Below are 21,957 nucleotides of genomic sequence, written 5' to 3'. Positions count from 1 at the left end.
AAAAGAAGAAATATAAACACTTCTAGAAAAAATCTGGAGATTTCTTATATGAAATGTGTATGCAGGGTAAAGAGTAGTTAAATTAACAGTTTCAGAAATGATTATTGAAATTATCTCAAGCCTAAGAATAGATCAGATTTTGCATTAACATGTTCGTGGTTTTAAGTAAAGGAAGTTGATTGTGTTCTATGTACTCTTAGATGTAGATAACTGTTTTCAAGTCTAAAAGATGATGATGCACAATGTGGATATGCACCACAATGCTGTATAGTAATTATAGTGTTAGTTAAAAAACGGATAAAGCTAGATGCTGATCTAGAGTTTTGAGGAAGTTAGAAGCGGTTATGCTAAGTGACTGAAGTGCGGCCATAGTCTATTTCTTAGTAAAGATTAATCCTGGAGCCATTCATTGAGATGATTATCATTGAGCATGTACAAAATCCTGTGCAATTCCAGGGCACCAGATTACTTTGTTAGAGCCAATATTTTCTGACTTGACATGGACTGGAATAGAGGCAGAGGGCAATGGAAAAAGGTCCTTCATAACAGCATTCTTTCTGAAAGCTGAAACACATACAGAGATTTCAATTTCTGGGTATATATATTTTTATATCTAAGGCACCATAGTAATGCAAGTTTTTTTCCTGAGAATAAAGAATGTGAGAATAAGAGCAGCGAGAGGAAAAAGCCTGTGCTTGAAAAGTTAAAATTGTTTCAGCAGTTGCATGAGATTCTCCAAGTGTCTAAGCTTAGAATTTGCAAAACATTTTTTCTGTCATTCAAGTGCAAACAGTCTTTCATCTGGTTTTATTAGTTTTCAGTAAAACACAGAACAAAAAAAATCGTTACGAGTTTGACCATTATTTGTCAGGTTTATGGTCCGTTTCATTGAAATCACCAGTAGTCAGGCCTCTTATAATAACAGGTTTGAATATTATAGAGTCTGCAGCATTATAGTTGCATGTATTTGCTGTATTTTCAGTTTACTGTGCAACAATGTTAACTATGGAAATAGGAAAATGACCAACTTTTTTTTTTTTTTTTTTTAAATGTATCCTATATATACAAGGCTAGAGATGTATTTAAAGCTAAATGTTCATCTTTTTCTTCTGGTATTAACTTGCAGAGAAATTCAGTATAAATAAAATATCATCGATAGGGAATCATTTTTGCATGTTTCCAACTACTCACCTTAAAAAAGAACCCCGAGCTTAAATGTGAGGATAGAATTTGTCATAACTGTTTTGTTTTTGTTGGAGAACAGGGTTTCCATCATTAAAATCCCTTCAAGGACTGCATTCGCCACTGTCTTAGCTTACTGATGCTCTGGGTAACTGAAAAATGAATAAAACTAGAAATGAAAACCTATCTGAATCATAAATCCTAAACCAGATTATATAGTTAGATAGCTTATGCCATAAACTCTCTAAAATATTGTCACAGGAAGAGATGTGGTGTTTGGTTTTTGTGTTTTGTTTTTTTTTCCCCAGTTTAAAAATACGATTAGCTAAACACAGAAAAGCACAGCTCTCGTGATTACATCCTGGCGTTTTTATTTTTTTCTGATTGACTATTAGTGGCATATATTGCTGTATATTTGAACACAGCTGAATATTTCAAACAAAATATTGTTGGCTTGTTTTCTTATAGTCAGAAATATTGGTGCAAAGTTACTGATTAGCAAGGTGTTGGGCAGCAATAGCAGCTACACCACCATCCTCAGATGAAACAGGGTGCTGCTTGGCTAAAGCAAAAGCAGTGACAAACCTCTCCCTCAGCCTTCAGCTTCAGACAGGGTGGATCTTGCCTTCAGCAGAGAAATTTTGACTGGACTTCTGGATTACAGGGAATCCACACAGTCAGTGCTGAATACCCAGGAAAGCCTCCCTGCTTCCAGCACCTCTGAGGCTTGTTCATGTGTCTGCTCGCTGTTCTGCTGTGGCGTCTCCCAGTCCTGAGTATTGACAGTTTCTTCTCCTAAGAAGAATTGAAAAGAAATTACAATATAAAATATTTACTACAGCAGTGGGAGCTAAAGACCAGTATGCACCCGCATAGCCTTGCATTGCTTCAGTGCTTCGTGGAGTGCTAACGATACTATTCTTTCCCTGTTTCATTCTTAAGCACTTTAACTGAATTTTGGGTTGCCATCATATATCAAAATTACGAAGAGGTTCTGTTCTGACGTAGCGAATGTTATGCTGTTGACTTCAAAAGAATTTTGCCTATTTATATCAGCAGACTGTATAATCTAGCACTCATTAATAGCCACTGCATGGGTCAGTACTTTTTACAGTAAGATTTGATCGCACTGTAGAAGAATTTGAGATTTTTGCTACTATAGTTTTATTCAAGGCATAACTTGACCAGATATTATCTTTCTAAGTTCTCCATTATGTATTTAACTCTAGTACTTTCTTGGTATTCGTTAATCTAGTCCTTCTTCCTTGTCTGTAATAAGCAAAACATCTGTTTCTTCTTGTTCAATCAAAGCGCCTACCTCAAGAGTCTTACTTTTAAAATAATGTCGTTTAAATAGAAATCCTAGATAGGGAGAATGCATTTCATTAACATATTTAATTTGCATATGAAACCAGCTTTTCCAGAACTCATCAGGGAATTTGTGGTGGCAGCAGTGTGTGTTTTGCTTTTTTTTTTCCTCAACTTGTATACCAGAAAGTTACTGTAAGGAAAAAAAAAAGGCAAATAAATATATGTATCAGCTCAGATGAGAGAGATGAGACTGCAGTGAGAAATCATCCTTGTGCATTTGGGATGTTGTCCATTCTAAACTTTTCAGCTGAGAATTCTTTTAATTGAGAGAGCCATATCCTACTCTTAATATTGGGTCTCAGTTACAGAAAGATCTCAGTTAAGCTCAACTTTTTTTAAGTCCAAACAGAAATAATTCCTCAATATGCATGAGGCATGTAATAAAATATTACAATAAAAATAGCTCATGCAGCACTACAAACTTATCCCCTATGGGAGAACATGCCATGTATCCCAATAACAGTTTAAGTCCCTGGAGCAGAGCGTAATGATATCAGGAAAGGAGGGTTGACACTACTGCCTCTAAAACACCTGTAAATAAAAAGCAGATAAAAGCAATGGCAGAGATAAAAGGTGGTCTTAGTTACACCACTGGGGAGCACAATTCTGTAAAGACAACAGTGAGCACTTGCTGAGTGCTAGTGAGCAACGCTCATTACTGTTCATAGGTAAACTCCACAGAAAAACGTAGCAGTAAAAAGTTTTCTAAGCAAACATAAAATTGTGCTTGAATATTTATGGTAACTTTGAGCCGGAACAGTTGGGAATGTTACTGTCATACTGTAAAGCTCCATAGGATGGTTAGTACATGTTGGTGAGAAGAAGACAGCCTGAACTTATAGTCAGTTTGGAGTCAATACAGACAGTGAAGAGCTCATAAAGCAGATGGTGTGGTCTTTCAGGTACTGACAGAAATGATGCCAGCTTGTAGGGGCAAACATTTTTAATACAGGCAAAATACCAGTGCTTCTCCGATTATGCGGTAGCTTAATGTATTTTGCTAAATGCTGCGCGCCCAGAGAAAATACATGGAATTAGTTTTTTGCTGATGACCTGCAGCGCTCCCCATGCTCTGAGCCACCTTCCCTCCCCTCCTTCTTGCCTCGAGTAGTTGCAGTGCTCCGTGTTTCAGTGTGGTGCTGGTGAGCTTGGGATGTTTTCCCTTCACTGCGTGCTAGGAGAGCATACCACAGGTACTGGGTAGAAGAATCTGAGCACTTCTTAGACTAGCATATTGCGCACCATTTTCATTTGTTCATTCAGCAGGTAGCATCACCTGTTTCTGTGCTTTAAAAAAGAATGTTGTGGGACTTTCCAAGATGTGCGTAAATCCATGTTGAGTTGGACGAATACTTTCAACCTCCTCCCCCCGCCTCAAAAAAAAAAAAAAAGTGCAGAGAGGATCCAGTTCACAAATTGGTTGTTATGGAAACAGTGTGGGTTTGTTTGGGAGTTTTTTGTTTGGTGTGTTGTTTTTTTTTTTTTTTTCTTTTTTTTTTTTTTTTCTTTTTTTTCCCCCCAATATTTAGGCTATTTGTTCTGGGAGAAGCTGAGTTGAGTTAATTTTTCCTCTTTTTTTACATCTCATATTTCCTAAAAGAGGAAGCTGAACTCTCTGATAAGGATTAGTCAGGGAGTAAAGCATGCAGCAGTAATAGCTGCACAGTCTGATGTACGAGGTGATTGTCTCTTTAGCCTGCATACATGGTTCCAGTCCTTGTTTTAGTGTTATTTAAAATATGTCATACAGGAACAACATGGATATTGCGAGACTAATTTGTTTATTGTGTACAGAGCAGATTAAAGTAACTGAAGTATTTTCCATCTCCTGCAATATTCAATTTAATACACTTATCTCATTAGTACCATCAGTTCATTCTTTTATGAAAGACTATCTTCAAGACGTGATGGTGGCAAGCTAAGGCTTATTATAAGAAATACTGTGAACTTCCAGTTTCATGGCATAATCATCTGTCTTCAGCTCCATCAGCTGTGGTGGGAGGTTGACAGTGGCCAGCTGACAGACACCCAACCAGCCACTCTCTCAATCCCCCTCCTCAACAGGAGGAGGGGAGAAAATGACCTTGAGAAGCTTGTGGAGCGAGATAAAGACAGGGAGACCATGTACCAGTTACGGTTGCAAGCAAAATAGACTTGACTTAGGGAAAAATAATTTATTGCAAATTATTTAGCTAGTGTAGTAAAATCTAGTGTACTAGATTTAGGTAGTGAGAAACAAAATCATTAAAACACCACCTTTCCTCCCCCCTCTCTCAGGCTTAACGGCAATTCTTCGCTCCCTACTCCCGCGCAGCACGGAGGGATGTGATCAGGACACAGTGGCTCCCCTCTGCCGTCCCTGCTCCAGCGGGAGCCCTCCAGGGCTGCAGCTGCCCCAGGAGATACCCCCCTGCTCCGGCGGGGGCTCTCCGGGGGAATCTCTGCAGAGGGGGGTGCCAGGGCCCCCCTTCCCGCTCCTCCCGCTCTCCCCTGGGGCTCGCAGGGATGTTTCTCCCCCTTTTCCCTCTCCCCTCCCCGCCGGGCAGCGCTCCGCCTGCCCTCAGCTGCGCTTTCCCCGAGGAACCGCCCGCGGCTGCGCGGCCGTGCTGTGCCCGGCGGCGGGGCCGCTGCAGCCGGCGGGAACCGGCTGTGCCCGGCGCGCGGCTGTGTTCCGCACGCGGCTGTGCTCCGCACGCGGCTGCCTCCCGCACGCGGCTGCCTCCCGCACGCGGCTGTGCTCCGCACGCGGCTGCCTCCCGCACGCGGCTGGCCCGTCGCGCGGCTGTGCCCGTCGCGCGGCTGTGCCCGTCGCGCGGCTGTGCCCGTCGCGCGGCTGTGTCCCGCGCGGCTCTGCCCGGCGCGCGGCTGTGCCCGGCGCGCTCCCCGCAGCGCGGCAGAGTCTCTCTCCACCCCGCCGCCGGCGTCCGCGCACCCGCGCCAGGTAGAGTTTTCCGTGCGCGTTTGTGTCTGATTCTGCCTGCACTGGCCGGAAGCGTTTGACTGTTTGGGGAACGATCCCGAAAAACCGTGTCAAAGCACGAGCAGCAGTGGCCTCGGAAGTTACTGCTGGGAAAGCTTTGAGACAGACGTTTGCCGTGTGGATACACGAGGCACCACTGCAAATGCAGTCCAGGAGCAAGAGAAAAACCAGCGACTTCTCAGGTGCTCCCGGGAGGTGGGCGTGTTTGGAGGAGCTCATTGGAGACGTGGCATCGTTTCTCTGGTCAGTTTGCCAAGGAGCAAAAGCTCGTCTTTTAGTGTGAAACAATGGGTGGTGCAGGGCAGGCGGGCACTTTCTCGTCTGGTGTTTTGTTGTTTCTTGGTTTCTGCAATATCCTCCTTTCCAGGGAGTGCTTCAGACGTACCTCCCTCTGGACTCACTGACCAACAGCCCGTGCCAGCATGTCCATCCCTCGTGTTGTAATAACCAAGTTTTAATTTTGTTCGGAAGTCGCTACTCATTGTTACTCAGTTTAAGGCAATACTGAACAACCACCTCACTAAAAACTGATGGATTTTTTTAATGATATGTCATCTGGAGGTGGAAAATTGGGATCTTAAGTATGTTCTGATAAACTTCAGTTCTAGAAACACACACTGTAACAATTTTGGTTTGGAACTCCATTAAGAAGGTGTACCTTTTTCTCCTTTCCGAGTATATTATCAATAGAAATTAATTTTATCTGGTTTGTAATTGTGTTTTTCTGTTTTTTCTTTGCTTGTCAAACAAAATGAAAATGAAAAAGCTCACAAACAGAAAGACAACTTTGCTCATGTTTGGTGCGTTAGGTCTTTCATCTGTTTGTACACCAGATTGAACAAGTTTTGGTAGAAACATTTCTTACTGATACGTTTTTCAAGAGGTTTCTGCTACTTTTATTCACTGTAATGAATATTGCAAGAATATTCCAAGGTATAACACTCCGTGTTATTTCAGGACTTGATCTTGTATCTTAAACATGGTGAAGCAGTGGGAAAAAAATATTCATTAAATGTCTAGGTATATCTGTTTGCCATGAAAGTTATTCCTTGTTCATAGAAGATAACATTCTTTTGAATATTTGGAAAGTGTATCTTCCATCATACTTCGGCTGATACCGTGCGTCCCACTTAATTTTAGAAACAGTTTATTGCATTGCAGTTTATTTTGGCAAATGACATTTTGCTAAGGTGACTTAGCACCTTTATCTAGGTGGGCGAAATGCCACTTGTAAGAGACACTATAATTTGGAATTTACTTTCACTAGAGCGTTTGCTGCTTAACTTGCTGACCCGCCATAACCTGCCTGCACAGTGATGACCAGAACAAACCACCAGCCTTTCACTGCTCTTCAATGGCAGCGTAACATGCCAGGCAAACTGGCTTCCTGCCAGCTGCTGGAGACCTTGTCAGAAGCGTAGAAATTCTGTTTTTTTAAAAGATCTGAATCAATTAACAGATCCACCTGCTTCGCTGCTGTTAGCATTGGGAGGATGGTGCTCCTCTAAGGTTGCAGGTTTTGGCAGACATTTGCTGGTTTTGCAGTGTCTCTTGTGATAAGGTGGTCATCTTCTATGGCCAGCCCCGCATCCCAATGGCAGAATTAGCTGTGAACTCACCTTCCACATGAGCCTTTCCCCCTCCTATTTTTTCTTTCCTTTCTCTTGGAAATATCTAGCTTTTGATAAAGGAAGCGATCATGAGCATAATGTGCCCTTTGGGCTTGTTAGTATAGTTAGATGGATTAATCAATAGCTTTTCCTTTTGCACTTGATCATAGAAACAGTTAAGAGGTATTCTTTATTAGCAAAATGTAGAATACGGCCTTTTGATGGGAAAGGTGAGTGATAACATCTGTAATTAGCTACAATTATAGCTGACAGCATGGATACTTCGGTAGTTCCAAGACCAGTATTCATAATATAAAGGTGTTCTTTTTAGTAATGGTTACTTTAATAATAATACCCTGTTATTATACTAAAATTATTTAATTTCTGCAATAGCCTTCATTAAACCTTACATAATTAGCCATAGAGAGACACACAAAACACTTAAAGATAATAAATATTGGACTAAGTAACATGTTCCATTATTTTCTGTTCTTCGTAGGCTCTGGTCTCAACGATGGGCAGTGGCATGAAGTCCGATTCCTAGCTAAGGAAAATTTTGCTGTCCTCACCATTGATGGCGACGAAGCTTCAGCTGTTCGAACAAACAGCCCTCTGCAAGTTAAGACTGGAGAGAAATATTTCTTTGGAGGTAAAAAAAAATATCAAAACAAGTATCTGCTTAAAATGCTGTTGTCTTTTAATCTACATAATGGGTGAAATGGAGCTCAGAGTGCAATTCATTCGCATAGATCTTAATATGGTTAAAATGGCTAGGTGCAGCTCATCAAAAAGTAAAATACTGAACTTAATTTCACTTTTAAGAATCTTTTTACACCTCCTTATCGTTGCAAAAGAAACCATGAGAAGTATTGTACAAGAGTCAATCTAACTTGGAATGATTTCCCAGATCTTCTCTGAACATTTCAGAGACCATTCTCTGAAATGGAAACCTTCCATTAGCAGTTTAATTAAATGGCACTGAGAAAAGACATAAATTTATCTATTCCAGTTTGGAACAAAAAAAATCATTGTTCAAGATAGGCCTTATCATTCTGCTGATTTTTTAAAAAGCTGTCGTGATTGTGGGTAATTACGAAGCTTTCATAAATTGAAGCCTGAGATTGTTCAGTATTTCTGTGTTTTGACAAACCATACACTAAAGAGTTCTTGCATATTGGGGCATCTGTGTTTATTCCTCTTGCTGTCCTATGTTAGCATTTATGAAAATCAAAAAAGACCATAAAAACTCTTGGATTTTAAAAACATATATTTAAATTTCTGTATTAAAACCTATTTAGCATGCCAAAAATATTTTTGATACACTACTATCTTATTAGGGAAAGGTCATTAAGGGCTTTTTAACTCAAGCATAAATATTATTTTTTGTACTGCTAGCCAGATTTTTTAAAAACTTTCAAATCAGCAGTGGCCTGCAATCTTTGTTCAAGCAGAATTCTCAGTGAGCTCAGATGCTAAGATCAAAAGAGAGTTGTAAGCTGTGCTTTTGAAGTGTCCCACATGTGCGAGGTTGCACAAGAAAGCTTCAGGCAGAGAACACAAATTTTGAAAGTAGAATTTATCAGTGTTCAAAACTGATTTTTTTTTCAAACTTGCACGGTTCATAGCTAATCAAAATAAAACATAAATGTGGTACTATAAATAGTCATAACATTACCCGAGTGATAGAAAACTTGGTGGCATATCAAGTACCCGAAGCAGAAAGGCAAAATACCCTTTCAAGGTTATTCTCATTTCATTATCTCCTATCAGTGAAATCATTAAAAATACACATGGAAATTAGTGTTTAAATAATGTTACAAAACTAATATAAAGTTAATTAAAAATAGATTCTAATCCTGCAGATACCGATGACAAACACTTCCAGGAAACATTGTGGCAATGATGATATAACAGTCTAAGACAAGTGTTACCAAATCAAAGTTGATCTGTCACAGGAGTCAAACTTCTTGTTGCTGCAACATGCATCTTTTCCCATATCCTTAATTCAGCTAATATCCTGAATATTTTTTTAGCGTGTTGCCTCAAATAAAAGTTCTAGTATAGGCAGTTTCCACAAGCTAAAGCCCGGAAATTATTTTGTCATCAAAACATACTGCCTTTAATTTGTCAGAAAAGTCTGAGATATTCTCATTAAATTATTAAGCACATGTAGGAGAAAAGGAAAAAGAATGCTATACATAATACATCCAGTGCTAAATTCTGTTAATTTTCATAAGTAAAATCCCCAGACCGTTGTTACATTTCAGGAGAGAAATTGATGGATTTCTTCTGAAATGTCTTCTATGTCTGACTCTTTGGTTGTGAGGGATAGATTGTCTAGTTTCTTCAGGTAGTTTTTATACCTTTTCTCAGTCAAAATGATTTGTTGTCATTTCAGTTGGATTCTGAAATCTGCTTGACTTTTAATTTTTGACCTGTACTTTATAATTCCAGCATCCTTCCATAAAAAAATGTGCACGTAGGTATTGTTCTAGTGAGATGTAAAAGTCAGTCATGAATTCCCTGAAGTGTCATTCCAACATCTGTTCACTCAAATACATGGTCCCTTTGCATGAGCTGTGGGGTTTTTGTTTTTCTTTATTATCTTTTATAATCTAAAAGGTCTTCTAAAGGTATATCAGAAGAATAGCAGTGTCTTAACCTTCATGTCCAGTTTTATTTCAAAATAAGTCTGCATATGCAACACTGTACTTTTGCATTTTCACTGTCTCAAGCTGTGAATCTGAGGAAGCTTTATTTCTGACTTGGATCTGAGGAACCCATTTATTTCAGTATACTCCCACATTATCATTGCTTTCTCTCTGTATATATATTAGTTATTTTGCTATATATATCTGTTAATAAGAGATTACTTGTAACCTAAAGCCAGTCTTTTGGATGCATATTAGAAATCTAATCTTTATATTTGCAATCTGCATCTTATGAGGCAAAGGTATTTTTGTTCTATTCCCTCTACATGAATGTGTTCCTCCTTATTTTTCTTTATAAGCGCTTCAAGTTATGGCTGTTAATATTTGCAAGAAGAAGCTGTAGAAGTAAGAATAGTGGGGAACTTCAAACATTTGCACCACTTGGTAATTAGCATCAAAGAAGATGTTTTCATTAGTTTCATTAGGAGTAAGTTCAGGTAAGAAAGCGGAAATAGATTTTTTCTGCAATTATGCATAATTGGTTAGGAAAGGGACAGCTGCCTCTTGAAATCATAGGGTAACACGTTTGTTTTTTTGCAAACTGCTAGATGGCTAGCAAAAAGAATTATCAATTTCTTGGTGATGACAAATTTTCCATGTGAAAAGGTATCCGGTAGATTTCTTTGCTAGAGATCTGAATACAATAGTTACAGGTATTTTGACTGTTAAACCTTTCTGTAATTAGAATTCAAACATATATCACAGAAGCTAAATGATAGTTTTAAAGATAGTATATGTTATGCTATTTATCCCATCCCACTGCTATATTTCTTGATGTTGTAAAATACTGAGAAAGCTCAGTTCATTGAATTTGAGTTTGGAGCACTTGTATAGCATTTCTAGAAGTCTTTGAACATGTGTACTCTTCTGATTTAAATTTCCTATTTCATCTTTGAAAGTTACACCACATGTATGCAAATGTTTCGTGCTCCAAACTTTCACTTTCCCTGTTTTCAAAAAAAGTGTGTCTCTCTACATTTTGGTCTTTTGGTGTCAATATAGCATATACGTGATATAGGCAATGCTGTTGTCTTTGCTGAAGGAAAGATTTAAAGGTTGCCTTTAGGCACTGCAGTATGATATTTTCTCAAAAATATATTGGAGAATTTAAAGAGAAAAGTAATTGCAATAAAATGGGTACTGCCTCAAAGTAGCAAGGCTGACTTTTCTGTGAAAATAACTACAGCTTTTACTGTAAGAGAGATGCCACGTATTTGAATGCAAATTTTTGAGACAGTGTCAATTTTTCACTAAAAATATCATTTTCATATATTGTTGTCAGAACTTAGCACTGGCAGTATCCCATGATATCAGTTTCATCATAAAATAGACTATCAAAATTGGGAATGGATTAAAGATTGAGTGGGCAAGGAGAACATTACTATGCCAAACGTACTGATAACACATTCCAGACAAATCGGAAACACTCAGCTGACACAGATACGTTCACAATGATATCTTGAAAAGTCCTTAATTTTACTCACAGCATTTTGATTAAAACTTGCTTATGACTCAGTCTGCTATAAATACATGAATAATAGGGGGAATGCAGAGACGCAGAAGGGTTGTGTGTTTACTCCTGGCATTGGACATTTTGGCACAAGCAGGAACAAGCCCTTGAGTCAGAGTGCTCCCTCGGTGCATGGAAGTGGGGCCAGTAGAGCACTGTGTAGACACTAAAGGCATTAACAAAGGAACAGCTCGTTTTGACACCGAGTTTTATACTGGACCTGGATGGTCAACCTCCCTGTCTAGTAGCAGCCTCCAGCTACCCTTTTAAGAAGGTTGGCCTTTTAGAGAAGCCAGACCTGATTGATACTCTCGCTGATTCCCTCAAAACTAGTTCCTAAATGTGCTCTGGTTATTGCTTAGTTTATTCATTCATTTCAATAGAAATGCTTGTCATTTACTACCATACCCAGATTTTTACATCTGCAGCAATATTTGAATAAAGGAGTTGTGGAAATCAGAATCTTTTGTGACTTCTGCCTATAGAACTAACTTTTCTAGTTTTGAAAAATCCTAGGTAAATCATAAGAGTAAATTATAAGAGGATTCTTCAGTTCTCTGTCAGAGAATAAATCACTTTCAGTACTGTTACAGTATTTTCCTTTTTTTTTCTTTTATTTCTTTTCTTCCCTTGTGCCTCTCCTGTGCTGTCTCCCAGCACTACTTAGATCCTCCCAAGAAACGGACAGCAATGATGTTTTATTCAAGCCTAAGACTTAAGGGAAGCTGTGTTAAAGATCAGGCATTTGTGTAGATTTTGTGAATGTGTGCTGGTGTATGTGGGAGGGTGGGTGCTAATTGCCTATTACCCGTCTATATAACTGTTCTTCTCTCCCTACTGGCTTTATTTTCCTTCTCTTTCTTGTCTTGAATTTGGCTTTTTGGAAAGAAGTGAACTTCCTTTCCCTACTAAGCTCTAGAGAATGATGTTTCTTTGTTGTTTCCAATTATCTGCATAAAACAAAAAAGCAGAACAGCGAAAGTGAATCACAGAGTGAAAATGAGTCCATTAACCTCATTTGCACTGTTGGAGATAAGGAGCTTTTGTGAGGCATCTTAAGCTTTCGCCAAACCACCTAATAGCTGCCTAGTGCCCAGAGGAAATATTTGATTAGAGATGTAATTTTAACTTGTTTCTATTTTACAGCATTTCTTTTTGATTGTGTCTACTTTCCCTTTCCTTTTCACTGGGTTAAGGATGGCAAATATTTTGGTATGATTGACAAATCTTCACTGAGAACAAAGGTATGCAGTGAGTGTGTCAATCCACTGCATGCTGCTTTTTTCTGACAAAGATGAATGGACTATGCAGCAAGTTTCCTACGGGACTCCTGTCTATGGCATATAGAAAGTCTTTCCTTTCTGTATGACTGTACAAAATGCACTCTGTATGGAGTCTTGTTTGTGGAGTAGAATTCATTTGGTTTTGAAAGTTGTGTTGGTCTAAAATTCCATAGAATTAGAGGTGGTGGAAGGAGGAGGGAGGAGCAAAGTCAAGCGAAAGGGAAAAAATACCTTCCTCTGTTTCACATGCGCTGGGCTCTTCTGTGTGTGCATCTTCCCTTCTTAAAAGCTGTCATCTATAACCAAAGACTTTGGGTGGTGTGCCTGCATTTTTTATCAAGTTATCCATTGTTATAATTCTGTGAATTGGTCATTAACAGCTGTTATAATAATGATCAGAATTCCTAGGTAGTGTGCTGGGATTTCAAAGGCACTGAGACTGTCATAATCGCAACTATTATCAGATAGAAAGGGAACATGGGATTTTTTGAAGCTCGAATTCAACCGTGTTCAGCAAAACCAAAATGGAGTTATTAGATGTTATGTGACAAACGATCTGGACCCGACCACTGGCAACTCAGGTTATCCGTTATCTAATAAAGGAAACTGAAGTCCCTGCTGGTATCTTTCTCTCAAGCCTGCAGCTTTGCACATCTCATTAAGTAGCAATGATGTTGGGTTGTATTTGAGTTTCTGCATGTTGATCAGATTTTTAATATGTTAGGGCTTCAGTTTTGGTGCCACTTGTTTCTTTTCCGTGTATGACCACAACACAGGATGGTCAAATTTGCATTTCTTGTGGAAAGGGTGGTTTCAGTGTGATTTAAAATCTTTCTCCTCATGATCATAGCTCTGCTGTAAGCTCAAATACAAATCCATGAGTAGAACACAAAGCAAATTCAAAATAACTCAGAGTATAAGGTGATTTTGTGTATCTTCAGCACTTATCATCAGGAATCCTCCCAGGTTAGTCCTATGAAATAATGACAGACACAAGAAATGGAAATAAACCAATTGGAATGGGTTGTATTTTTTAACAACTTTCATACTTTGGATTGTTAAATCCAGAATGTTTATAAGTCAATAGATCAATAACAAATGCAGATGTGCAGAATGTATAAACCTGAGCAAAGCAAGGAAGTGGCTTTGTAGTAAGTAAAAAAATATAAAATATGACGGGCAATTATAGGCACCTAAACTTCTCGTTTTATACAACTGACAGAACTGAAGGGAGTTGATCAACATTACCTATTAACTCTTTTGAGCTTTATGCTTTTTTCACCATTTTTAAGTTTTGTTTATTTCATTCAGATAAATTAAATGTTAGACAAATGAGACCAGGTAAAATAATGGTGACATTCTGTAGTTAATTTTCAGTAATGTCAGTAATATTGTAAGTGATTTTATAATATGCCAATCCACCAACATGTTGTATACAACAGTATAAGCAGAAATGCTGGTGGTAGGTTAATCTTCTGAAGAAAAACAGATGCAGGTAGAAAGCTGATACTTTCTCCAAGCAAGTAAAAGATCAAATGTATGATAATGTGAGTTTAGGAATGGAGATATGAGAGCATGAGTCTTGCTGGGATAACTTCAGCATTTGAGCAAAGGCCTATTAAAGATGAGAAATGTCTGCCCACTGAAAAATGAATGAATGAAGTTTTTAGATGTGCTCTCCTTGTTATACAACATAAATCTCTTGCTAAGCTGAAGATGTTAGTCACAGAGTATGTATCTAGAAGTTTCTCAAAAAATAAAGTGAAGGAACTGCATCTCTTTTGCTTTATCTTCTTCAAGCACTAAAGCAAATTTCTGTGTGCAGCAGATAAGAGAACAACAAATTTTTCAATAAATTTTCTTTTTTCTTATTGACATTTAAAACCAAGAAAGAGCAAAGAGTGAGGAAGAACATGTACCGTAGAGAGTAGAGCTGCATGGACATGGGAGGGAGGAAACTGACCTCATGGAAGTCTGTCTCTAATTCTGTGTGTATATGATTTATTTACTTTTCACTAAATAAAATAGTCATATTGTTGCCTGAGTCTCAGTCAGAAGCAAATTGTATAAAGTCTCTGAATATTACAGAATATTCAGTTAAAAATAGAGGAAATTCTACATGTTGTAGCTCTTGACTCCAAGGGGAAAGGAAAAGCGCTTGTAAAAATTAGTAACGCTTCTTCTAAAAGAAAAACTTTTGGAGAAGGAAATGTCTGGTGAAGGCCCAGAAGAGAGCTACTGGAGACAACTCAAAAGTGACAAATGTCCCTCTTGGTGATGCTTTAGTAGGTCAAGCTACAAGATCTTTGGTACCAGTAGCTGAAAAAACTGCCCTGCAGGAGGGGAAGGGCAGATATTTCAATAAGCAGTGGATGTTGGGAGGAAAGTTAACCAGCACTAATCGCTACCCAATACTACTTAGGGCTGTATGGCTTTAGAAGACTGAAACTAATGAAGTCCGTTGATGGCATTAGGAACCACAAATATATCCGTGTGAGGGTGTTGAATTGTGTTGTGTAAAATAAACACGTGCTTTCCTGGTGTGTGAAAGTAATCATACTCCTAAATAGTGGAGAATGCTAATTAATACTCAAATAGCACTTCTACCAACTTGACATGTTTTTCAAGGGTATCTTGGCTCTGCTTCTAGGTGTATAAGTGCACTTATTGTCCACAGCGACAGTTCAACACACCTTAAAAAAAGGAAAAGGTAAATTCTTGATGCCATCAATGGGCTATATTGTTTTCAGAGGCTTTTCTTGTTTTGCAGAGTGACTTAATGGTGCTTCTCAGTGGATTTTCCATAGGTGTTAAAGTATCTGTGATTTTCCTCTTCAAGTTAATAGAACCTACCTCAGCTTCCTCTTTTCCTCCCACCTCCTCTAAACGTGAGGCCGATTTTCAATTGCATTTCAATGTTTTAAGTATGTAAATGAACACCTATGAATATTGTAAACAACTCTAAGCAAGAAGATGCCTACCTGCCGTTGATTCTGGTGGTAGTCAGACAACTGACTTGCATGTTTCAGAAAATCTACCAATCTATATAGTTGTAAACATGAATAACTTTGGCAATCTGGTTTAATGAGCCATAAATGTGTAACAGGATTAAAAAAAAATCAGGATATATTCCAGAACTGACTAAAATATGGTGTTTGTCGAAGGGGGAGATAGAGCAAAAATACAGTTATTCATATAAGAGGCCTGCCTGAGGCATATGGTCTGAGCTGAGAATGGTTCTCAGTGCTGGTTGTAAATACTGGCTCGTGTATAAAACCTGACTGGAGCTCCAATTAAATTTATAATTACTGTCTGCTGCTTCTACTATATTAGCAACCTGCAGGTAGCCCTTTGTGTCTAGGGCAGGCTCAGTTACATCCTTGCATACCTACAGTCCCAGTTTGTTGTTACCCTCTTTCTCTGAAGGCAACTAATCCCATCATATAAATGTGACAGTCTAGGGCTCTAACAGGAACACTTGTTAGTGATGCTTTTGTAAATCATGAAGTAGATTTTAAGGGCTTGTATCTTTCCAAAGAACGAACTTTATTCAATCTCACAGCCAGTGGCTTAGAGCTGATTTATCTGCATAAATTGGCAAAACCAAACCGTGAAGCTGAAACAGAATGTTTAAAGCCTTGTTTTTCTCTTATCAGCAAAGCACTGAACTTACCTGTAACAATACTTTGCAGTGAGAATTAGCAAGCTGGAGATGCACAAATCTCCAGTGTGGACTGCTGATGGCAACTGGCTTATTGTCCAGTTTAAGGACATTAAATTACTTTGTCAGTGTCAAAGTATGTCTACTTGAGGTTTAATTTGAGGTGGACAAGGAGTTGGCAATGCAGTACTGAATATTTAATATTGATCTCTTTAGGAGGGAATTGATAGTCATCCAGCTAACTGCTAGACCATTTTGGGTTATTAAGTCCTGTCAAAGACTCTGACATTTTTTAATTTTTTTTTTATTTCCCTTAGACAGAGCAATTTATCTGAGATTGGACAATTAGCATAAATACTAACTGTAGAGCTGTTAAAAAATCCTGTGATTATGAAGGAAGGGATGATGGTCACTGTCAAGACTGTATTGTAAACTGGAGAAAAGTGAAACTGGATCTGTTGCTATGGCAATAAAATATACTCATAGCCTCTTTGAGTTCATCACCCATTATACCAAGTCTACGTGTAATTTGAAAGATCCTGAGAAGCGATTTTACAGACTTCCTGTTTCTGGACTAAGACCTCCATGCTTTTCATTTGATCTTCTCCAACAAATCCAAATGAGATTAGACACTGTAACTAGTAATGCACAATGACAAAATCTTTCAGTAAACCATCTTTTCGTTATCAATAAGGGCCAAATAGTGGTGTAGAATAGCAGTGTGTATGATGTTTGTGTATTTGCATAGGAAGAATCTTGCTTTAATCTATAACGATAAAAGTACTAGGCACTAAGGATATTTCCTTGCGAATCTTCTTCCAAGTAGATGAAGCTTAAAAAGACGTAAGCTTTAATGATGCTTGAAAATGCTTCATCCACTTCTAGCACTTATTTAATTTTCATCATTCTTACTGACCAGACTTCCCAAAACACTTTCTGTACTTGCTTGTCATTTTTTAAATAATCTTTTTATTCCAAAACATTGATGTGAATTTTTTTGAAAACTGATTCTTATATTTGATTCTGTAAGTTTAAAGCTTTCTGTGGGGCTTTAGAACAAATAATTTTTTTAGTTAGGCCTATTGTGGTTTCATTGGCATCATAATCAAACTGTATGAAATTTTGAAAAGAGACATTCAGATCCCATGTTACCATGATTTTCAGTCACGAAAGCAGGTTGCCCAAAGTCTGACCCTCTTGCGTTTTTTGGAACTATCTCATTTATAATTACTGTCTGAGCAATTCGTGTTCTCCATAGACTTGATCACAGCTTTTCCTTGTTCCATCGTGCTTGACTGATTTTCAGTATTGCCTTTGATTAAGAACTAAGCTAAAGGAGAAGAGAAAACATGAGTGGGAGGGAAAGTTTACCACTTTTTATTATTTAAATATCTTAAAGATCATGGTGTGAATAAACAGCGCTCGTGCTGTTTAGTGACTCAGTTATTCTGTAGATACATGATGAAAAATCTTGAGATAGCACAAAGAGATGGAATACTGCATATCCTGATGCGTGTTGAATAAAGGTCACTGAAGAATTATACAACTGGAATAATAAATTAATCTTAAATCTTTCTGAGAATGGTAGGGCTCTTTGTCAGTTATATATTCCTATTTTATTTTTAAACAGATTTTATTATATTTATGATCTCAACAAAAGTCGAATAGGACAGGCCTTTATAAATGCAGTGAGTGATCTTTTCAGGAATCCTACAAATATTAGGAACAAAATTGGAATAATATCTCATGCTAGTGCCCAGAAATATAAAATTATCACAGCATCATATCCACCTATCATTTGGTAACTAGAATTCTCATTTGGGTGGATGTCTAAATTTTACTGCATAAGAATAGTGGTTCATGTTTTTGCTATTGAAATCTGTCATAAACCACTGAGATGGATCTACAAAATGACACAACCTTGTGTGCACAGATGCGTGCACATTAAAAGTGTGTTCAGCAGAACTAGTTTAATTTTATAAAGAAGCCTAAACCCTTTCTCCTAGTGCTTCAACATTTTGATACTCAAACGAAGATGAAAATTCCGTAGCTGGTGCAATCTATCTGTAGAAGGAATTCCTGAATATCGTACAGGCTTTTGACATTTGAAGTTTTTTGTTACTGTCTCTGTTCCAGGCTTGTACCTATAATAGGCACGTACTTACATTAGAACTAGAGTATGCCCTGTGCAAGGTCTTTTTAGCTTTCCATTGAATTCTTTCAGAGCCGTGTTCACGTATCCTAGCTGCAACCTGTCTGCAAAAAAAAATTGACTTGGTTTGCATACATACTTTGTATAGTTAGTATTCTGATATCTGAAATGACCTTGTAATTTAAAATTGACAAAGACAGATTTTCAAAAATCGCATTCTATTAGGACAGTAGAAAAGTACTGCAACCAAGGGTATTCATGGCAATTTTGCAGTAAAATTTTCACTAATCATGTTGAAGAAATTTCCCATTATTTTAATCTGTTTTGAAAGTGTTGTATATATTATAATATCGCTATTAGAATAGTGCTTGCAGATACTGTGGACTCCACTGTATTCTTTACACAAATGTATTTAAGAAAGACTTTGACTAACAAATGTATTCTTAGTACATTATTACAGCTAGATAACTGTTCTAGTCTTTACATTTTACCCTTTACATTTCTTTCCTCAATCAAGAACAAGTGTCTAAGTACTCCCCATGGCTTCCAGTGGTAGCCCAGATTTTACTGTGCTGAAAAAAATTAATCTTTTCAACAGGGTGATACCAACATTCAGGATGATCTTAAGGAAATTTATTTCTATGCAACACCTTTTTAAAGTTTGGAGTGTGACATAGAGAACATTTTTCCACTTCTCCGAAACTAGTCTCATTTACACAGCTCACTCCATTTACTGCTTTGCTACTTTCAGAAAATGCAAGGGCAGGAAGAATGTGATTAGCAGTTTCAGAAACAGCCTTAGAGTGTAGTGCTCTACGGATTACAATGACTGTGACTCACCTTTCTAATCCTATTGATCTGCAGTTTCATTAACTTTCAACATCTCAGAAGCTTGCAAACTGTATGTAAGATGTCCTTGCTAGGTGGAATAAATAGCAGTATTTTGCCTGTGTCATAAGCCTAAGGCTGTTTCAAAAATACTTTGCTTGTAATGAAAGTAAAAAAGGAATTAAAGAAAAAAGTCTATAAATTACATGAATCATTAAAATAAAATTAATTAAAATTTGATTATAATATGTGTAGGGGTTATAATAAAAAAATATATATTTTGAACAAAAACAATTGCTAGTAAAAATGTGTCAAACTTTTTTTTTTTTAGAAATACATCAGTGTATCTTGTTCCTTTTTTTCTACCTCATATTATCAGGGCCATCACTTAACAAGCTGAGGTAAATGCTTTAATCTGCATGAACTTTATGAAGGTATTTTGGTCTTGTGCTTCAGTCAAAACTTTTTGTTCTTCATTTAATGCACCCTGCTATTTTAGAATGTGTTACGTTACAGTGCAGCATTATTTATCATTTTTAAATCACTGTGTTTCATCACTGATATTCAACTTTCCTAAAAGTTCTTCTTTAACAAAGTGGAATAATTTTGTATTTATGTCAGGTGACTAATTGTCATTTTTATCTTAGATGATAAGTATTTGACAAGTTCTTCAGTAACTTGTTTTCTAGCCTAAATTAAAGATTGCTAGATAAAAGTGGGTTTCCTTTTTATCCACCTAAAAGTTTTCCCTTCGGGAAATAAAGCTAGTGTTTGGAAAGGGTTCAACACATTCCAGCATGTATGTATGTGACTCTTAGCAAGCCATTTAATATCTGCTGTTCCGTTCAGCTACCTAAAAAAGGAGATTAAAAGTACTAATTTGGGGGTGACTAATTAAAAAATCGCTGTGGATAACTTTACCTTTGGCTCTATTTGCAATATTTCTGTATTAATTTTCCTTAAATATTCAGCACCTAGTTTTTTATTACTAGAGATAATTATAAAAAGCTAATTTTTAGCCCCAATGACTGCATATTGTAAATGAAAATACAAAAATGTTTTATGTTCATTTGTCAATTTTTAAATTGGAGCTGTTATAAAAGCAATATTGTGTGAAAAAACGAAGAGTTTTATGAACAAATATGCTATTTGAAATATAAGTTGTGTTGGTTAGATGTATAAAGGCATTTAAAATTATTTGTCCCTGTTTTGGAAGGCTTATATGCTTTCCAGACATCATGAATTGCAAATGGTATATACATATATATGTAGTATAAAAGTATGTGATTTGCAGTTCGTGATGCATTCGTTAGTTAAGTAAATGACTCAGGTAACAGGGACAATACTATGTCACTTATGGACAGAACCAAAACAGAAGGAACTTTTAATTGCTTATATAAGTTCAGTTTGTAAATTGAAATCAAATTGCTTCTTTATTCACTGGTGAAATTCAGAAATAATTTCTTATAATAAATAAGTTCAAGAATTTTATCATCTCCTTTATGAACAATTTGCTGACTTTTTTCCCTAAGGAAAACATTTGTTGCATATGTATCTTCTGATAAATTACTTAGGGTTCCACTTTAATAAATTACTGAGAGACTTATTGCAAGACTTCTGTAAAGAATATTTGTGAGTCTGTTTAGATTTATAAGAGAATGACACAATGCAAATTAAATTTTCAGTTATTGTTATTATACTAGCGTTATTAAAAATTAATCATCTTATGCATGAGGGATAAAGATGACACATCCAGGAATATACTTTGAAGATGCACTGAAGTGAATACTCTTGAAAGAGTAATACGACTGAATCTTCCTGCTTATAAGTATATTGTTTACAAGCAGTTAATTTACAGAGATTATAGAAGGAGATTTGTGTTAATAAAATTTCTAATAATATTAAAATCATTCTCTGTTCAAGAATGATATTATTTTAGGTAAACATAAAATAGAATGATTTTTGTTTTACTAATAGACAAGAACAATGGGTCTTTTTTAAGCTGAGTGAAGGCTATTTTTTTAACTCGAGAATAATAAAATAATAGCTATTTTATGATTTCCTGAGAGTTTTTTCTGTCTCCTAAATAGCAGTTGTATAGAAAAGGAGGAAAACGAATATACTTCAGTATTTCAAGCTCATTATTTCACAACCGTGAAGACAGGTATACTTCAAAATAAACAAAATTTGTATTTCTGCTAAGGGTTTCTGTGTCATGGAGTTAAATATCTGCAAATCTCAAAATCTTGTTTGCAAATCGATAGGTGGTGGTAACGGGCATCAAAGACTTCAAATAGGCTGTATTATGTGTATCAGTAGTGAAACGGATGTAACGTTGGAGGTGGTGAAGGGATGCACCATTGTTTCACAGCTAGGCTTTGTGATGTACTGATGCTGCCAGATTTCATGGAATCATTTCCAGAATATAAGTGCCAGAGGTAGATGATGAAGTAGTATTTAAAGGAAGAAAAGCACCATGTCATACTTAAAATATCACTTTTAATTATATGAAAGCTCGCAATCTTAAAATGTTCACTCTTGCAGTATAAAAGAAATGACATTAATTAAGCGGCTTAAAACGTTACTGAAAAGTGCTTAGCTCCATGATCAGAACACTGTATCGATTAGAAAACAAAATAAATGCTGTGGAAATCAGTGATTATTTTTTG

At 37.0% G+C, this 21,957-nt stretch overlaps 1 protein-coding gene across 1 annotated transcript in view; it reads left to right on the top strand.

The window, feature by feature from the left end:
* CNTNAP2 (contactin associated protein 2) overlaps positions 1–21,957 on the top strand; it is a 1,148,354-nt gene that overhangs the window by 638,384 nt on the left and 488,013 nt on the right. Inside the window, exon 9 of the mRNA XM_086615189.1 lies at positions 7,643–7,792. Within this exon, the coding sequence (XP_086471315.1) occupies positions 7,643–7,792 (150 nt within the window). The remainder of the gene's footprint in view (positions 1–7,642; positions 7,793–21,957) is intronic.

This window comes from Tauraco erythrolophus, chromosome 7 (assembly GCF_009769465.1).
Source record: "Tauraco erythrolophus isolate bTauEry1 chromosome 7, bTauEry1.pri, whole genome shotgun sequence".
Classification (NCBI taxonomy): Eukaryota; Metazoa; Chordata; class Aves; order Musophagiformes; family Musophagidae; genus Tauraco; species Tauraco erythrolophus.
The sequence above is the reverse complement of the archived record's forward strand: the minus strand, read 5'-3'. Positions and strand labels throughout refer to the sequence as shown.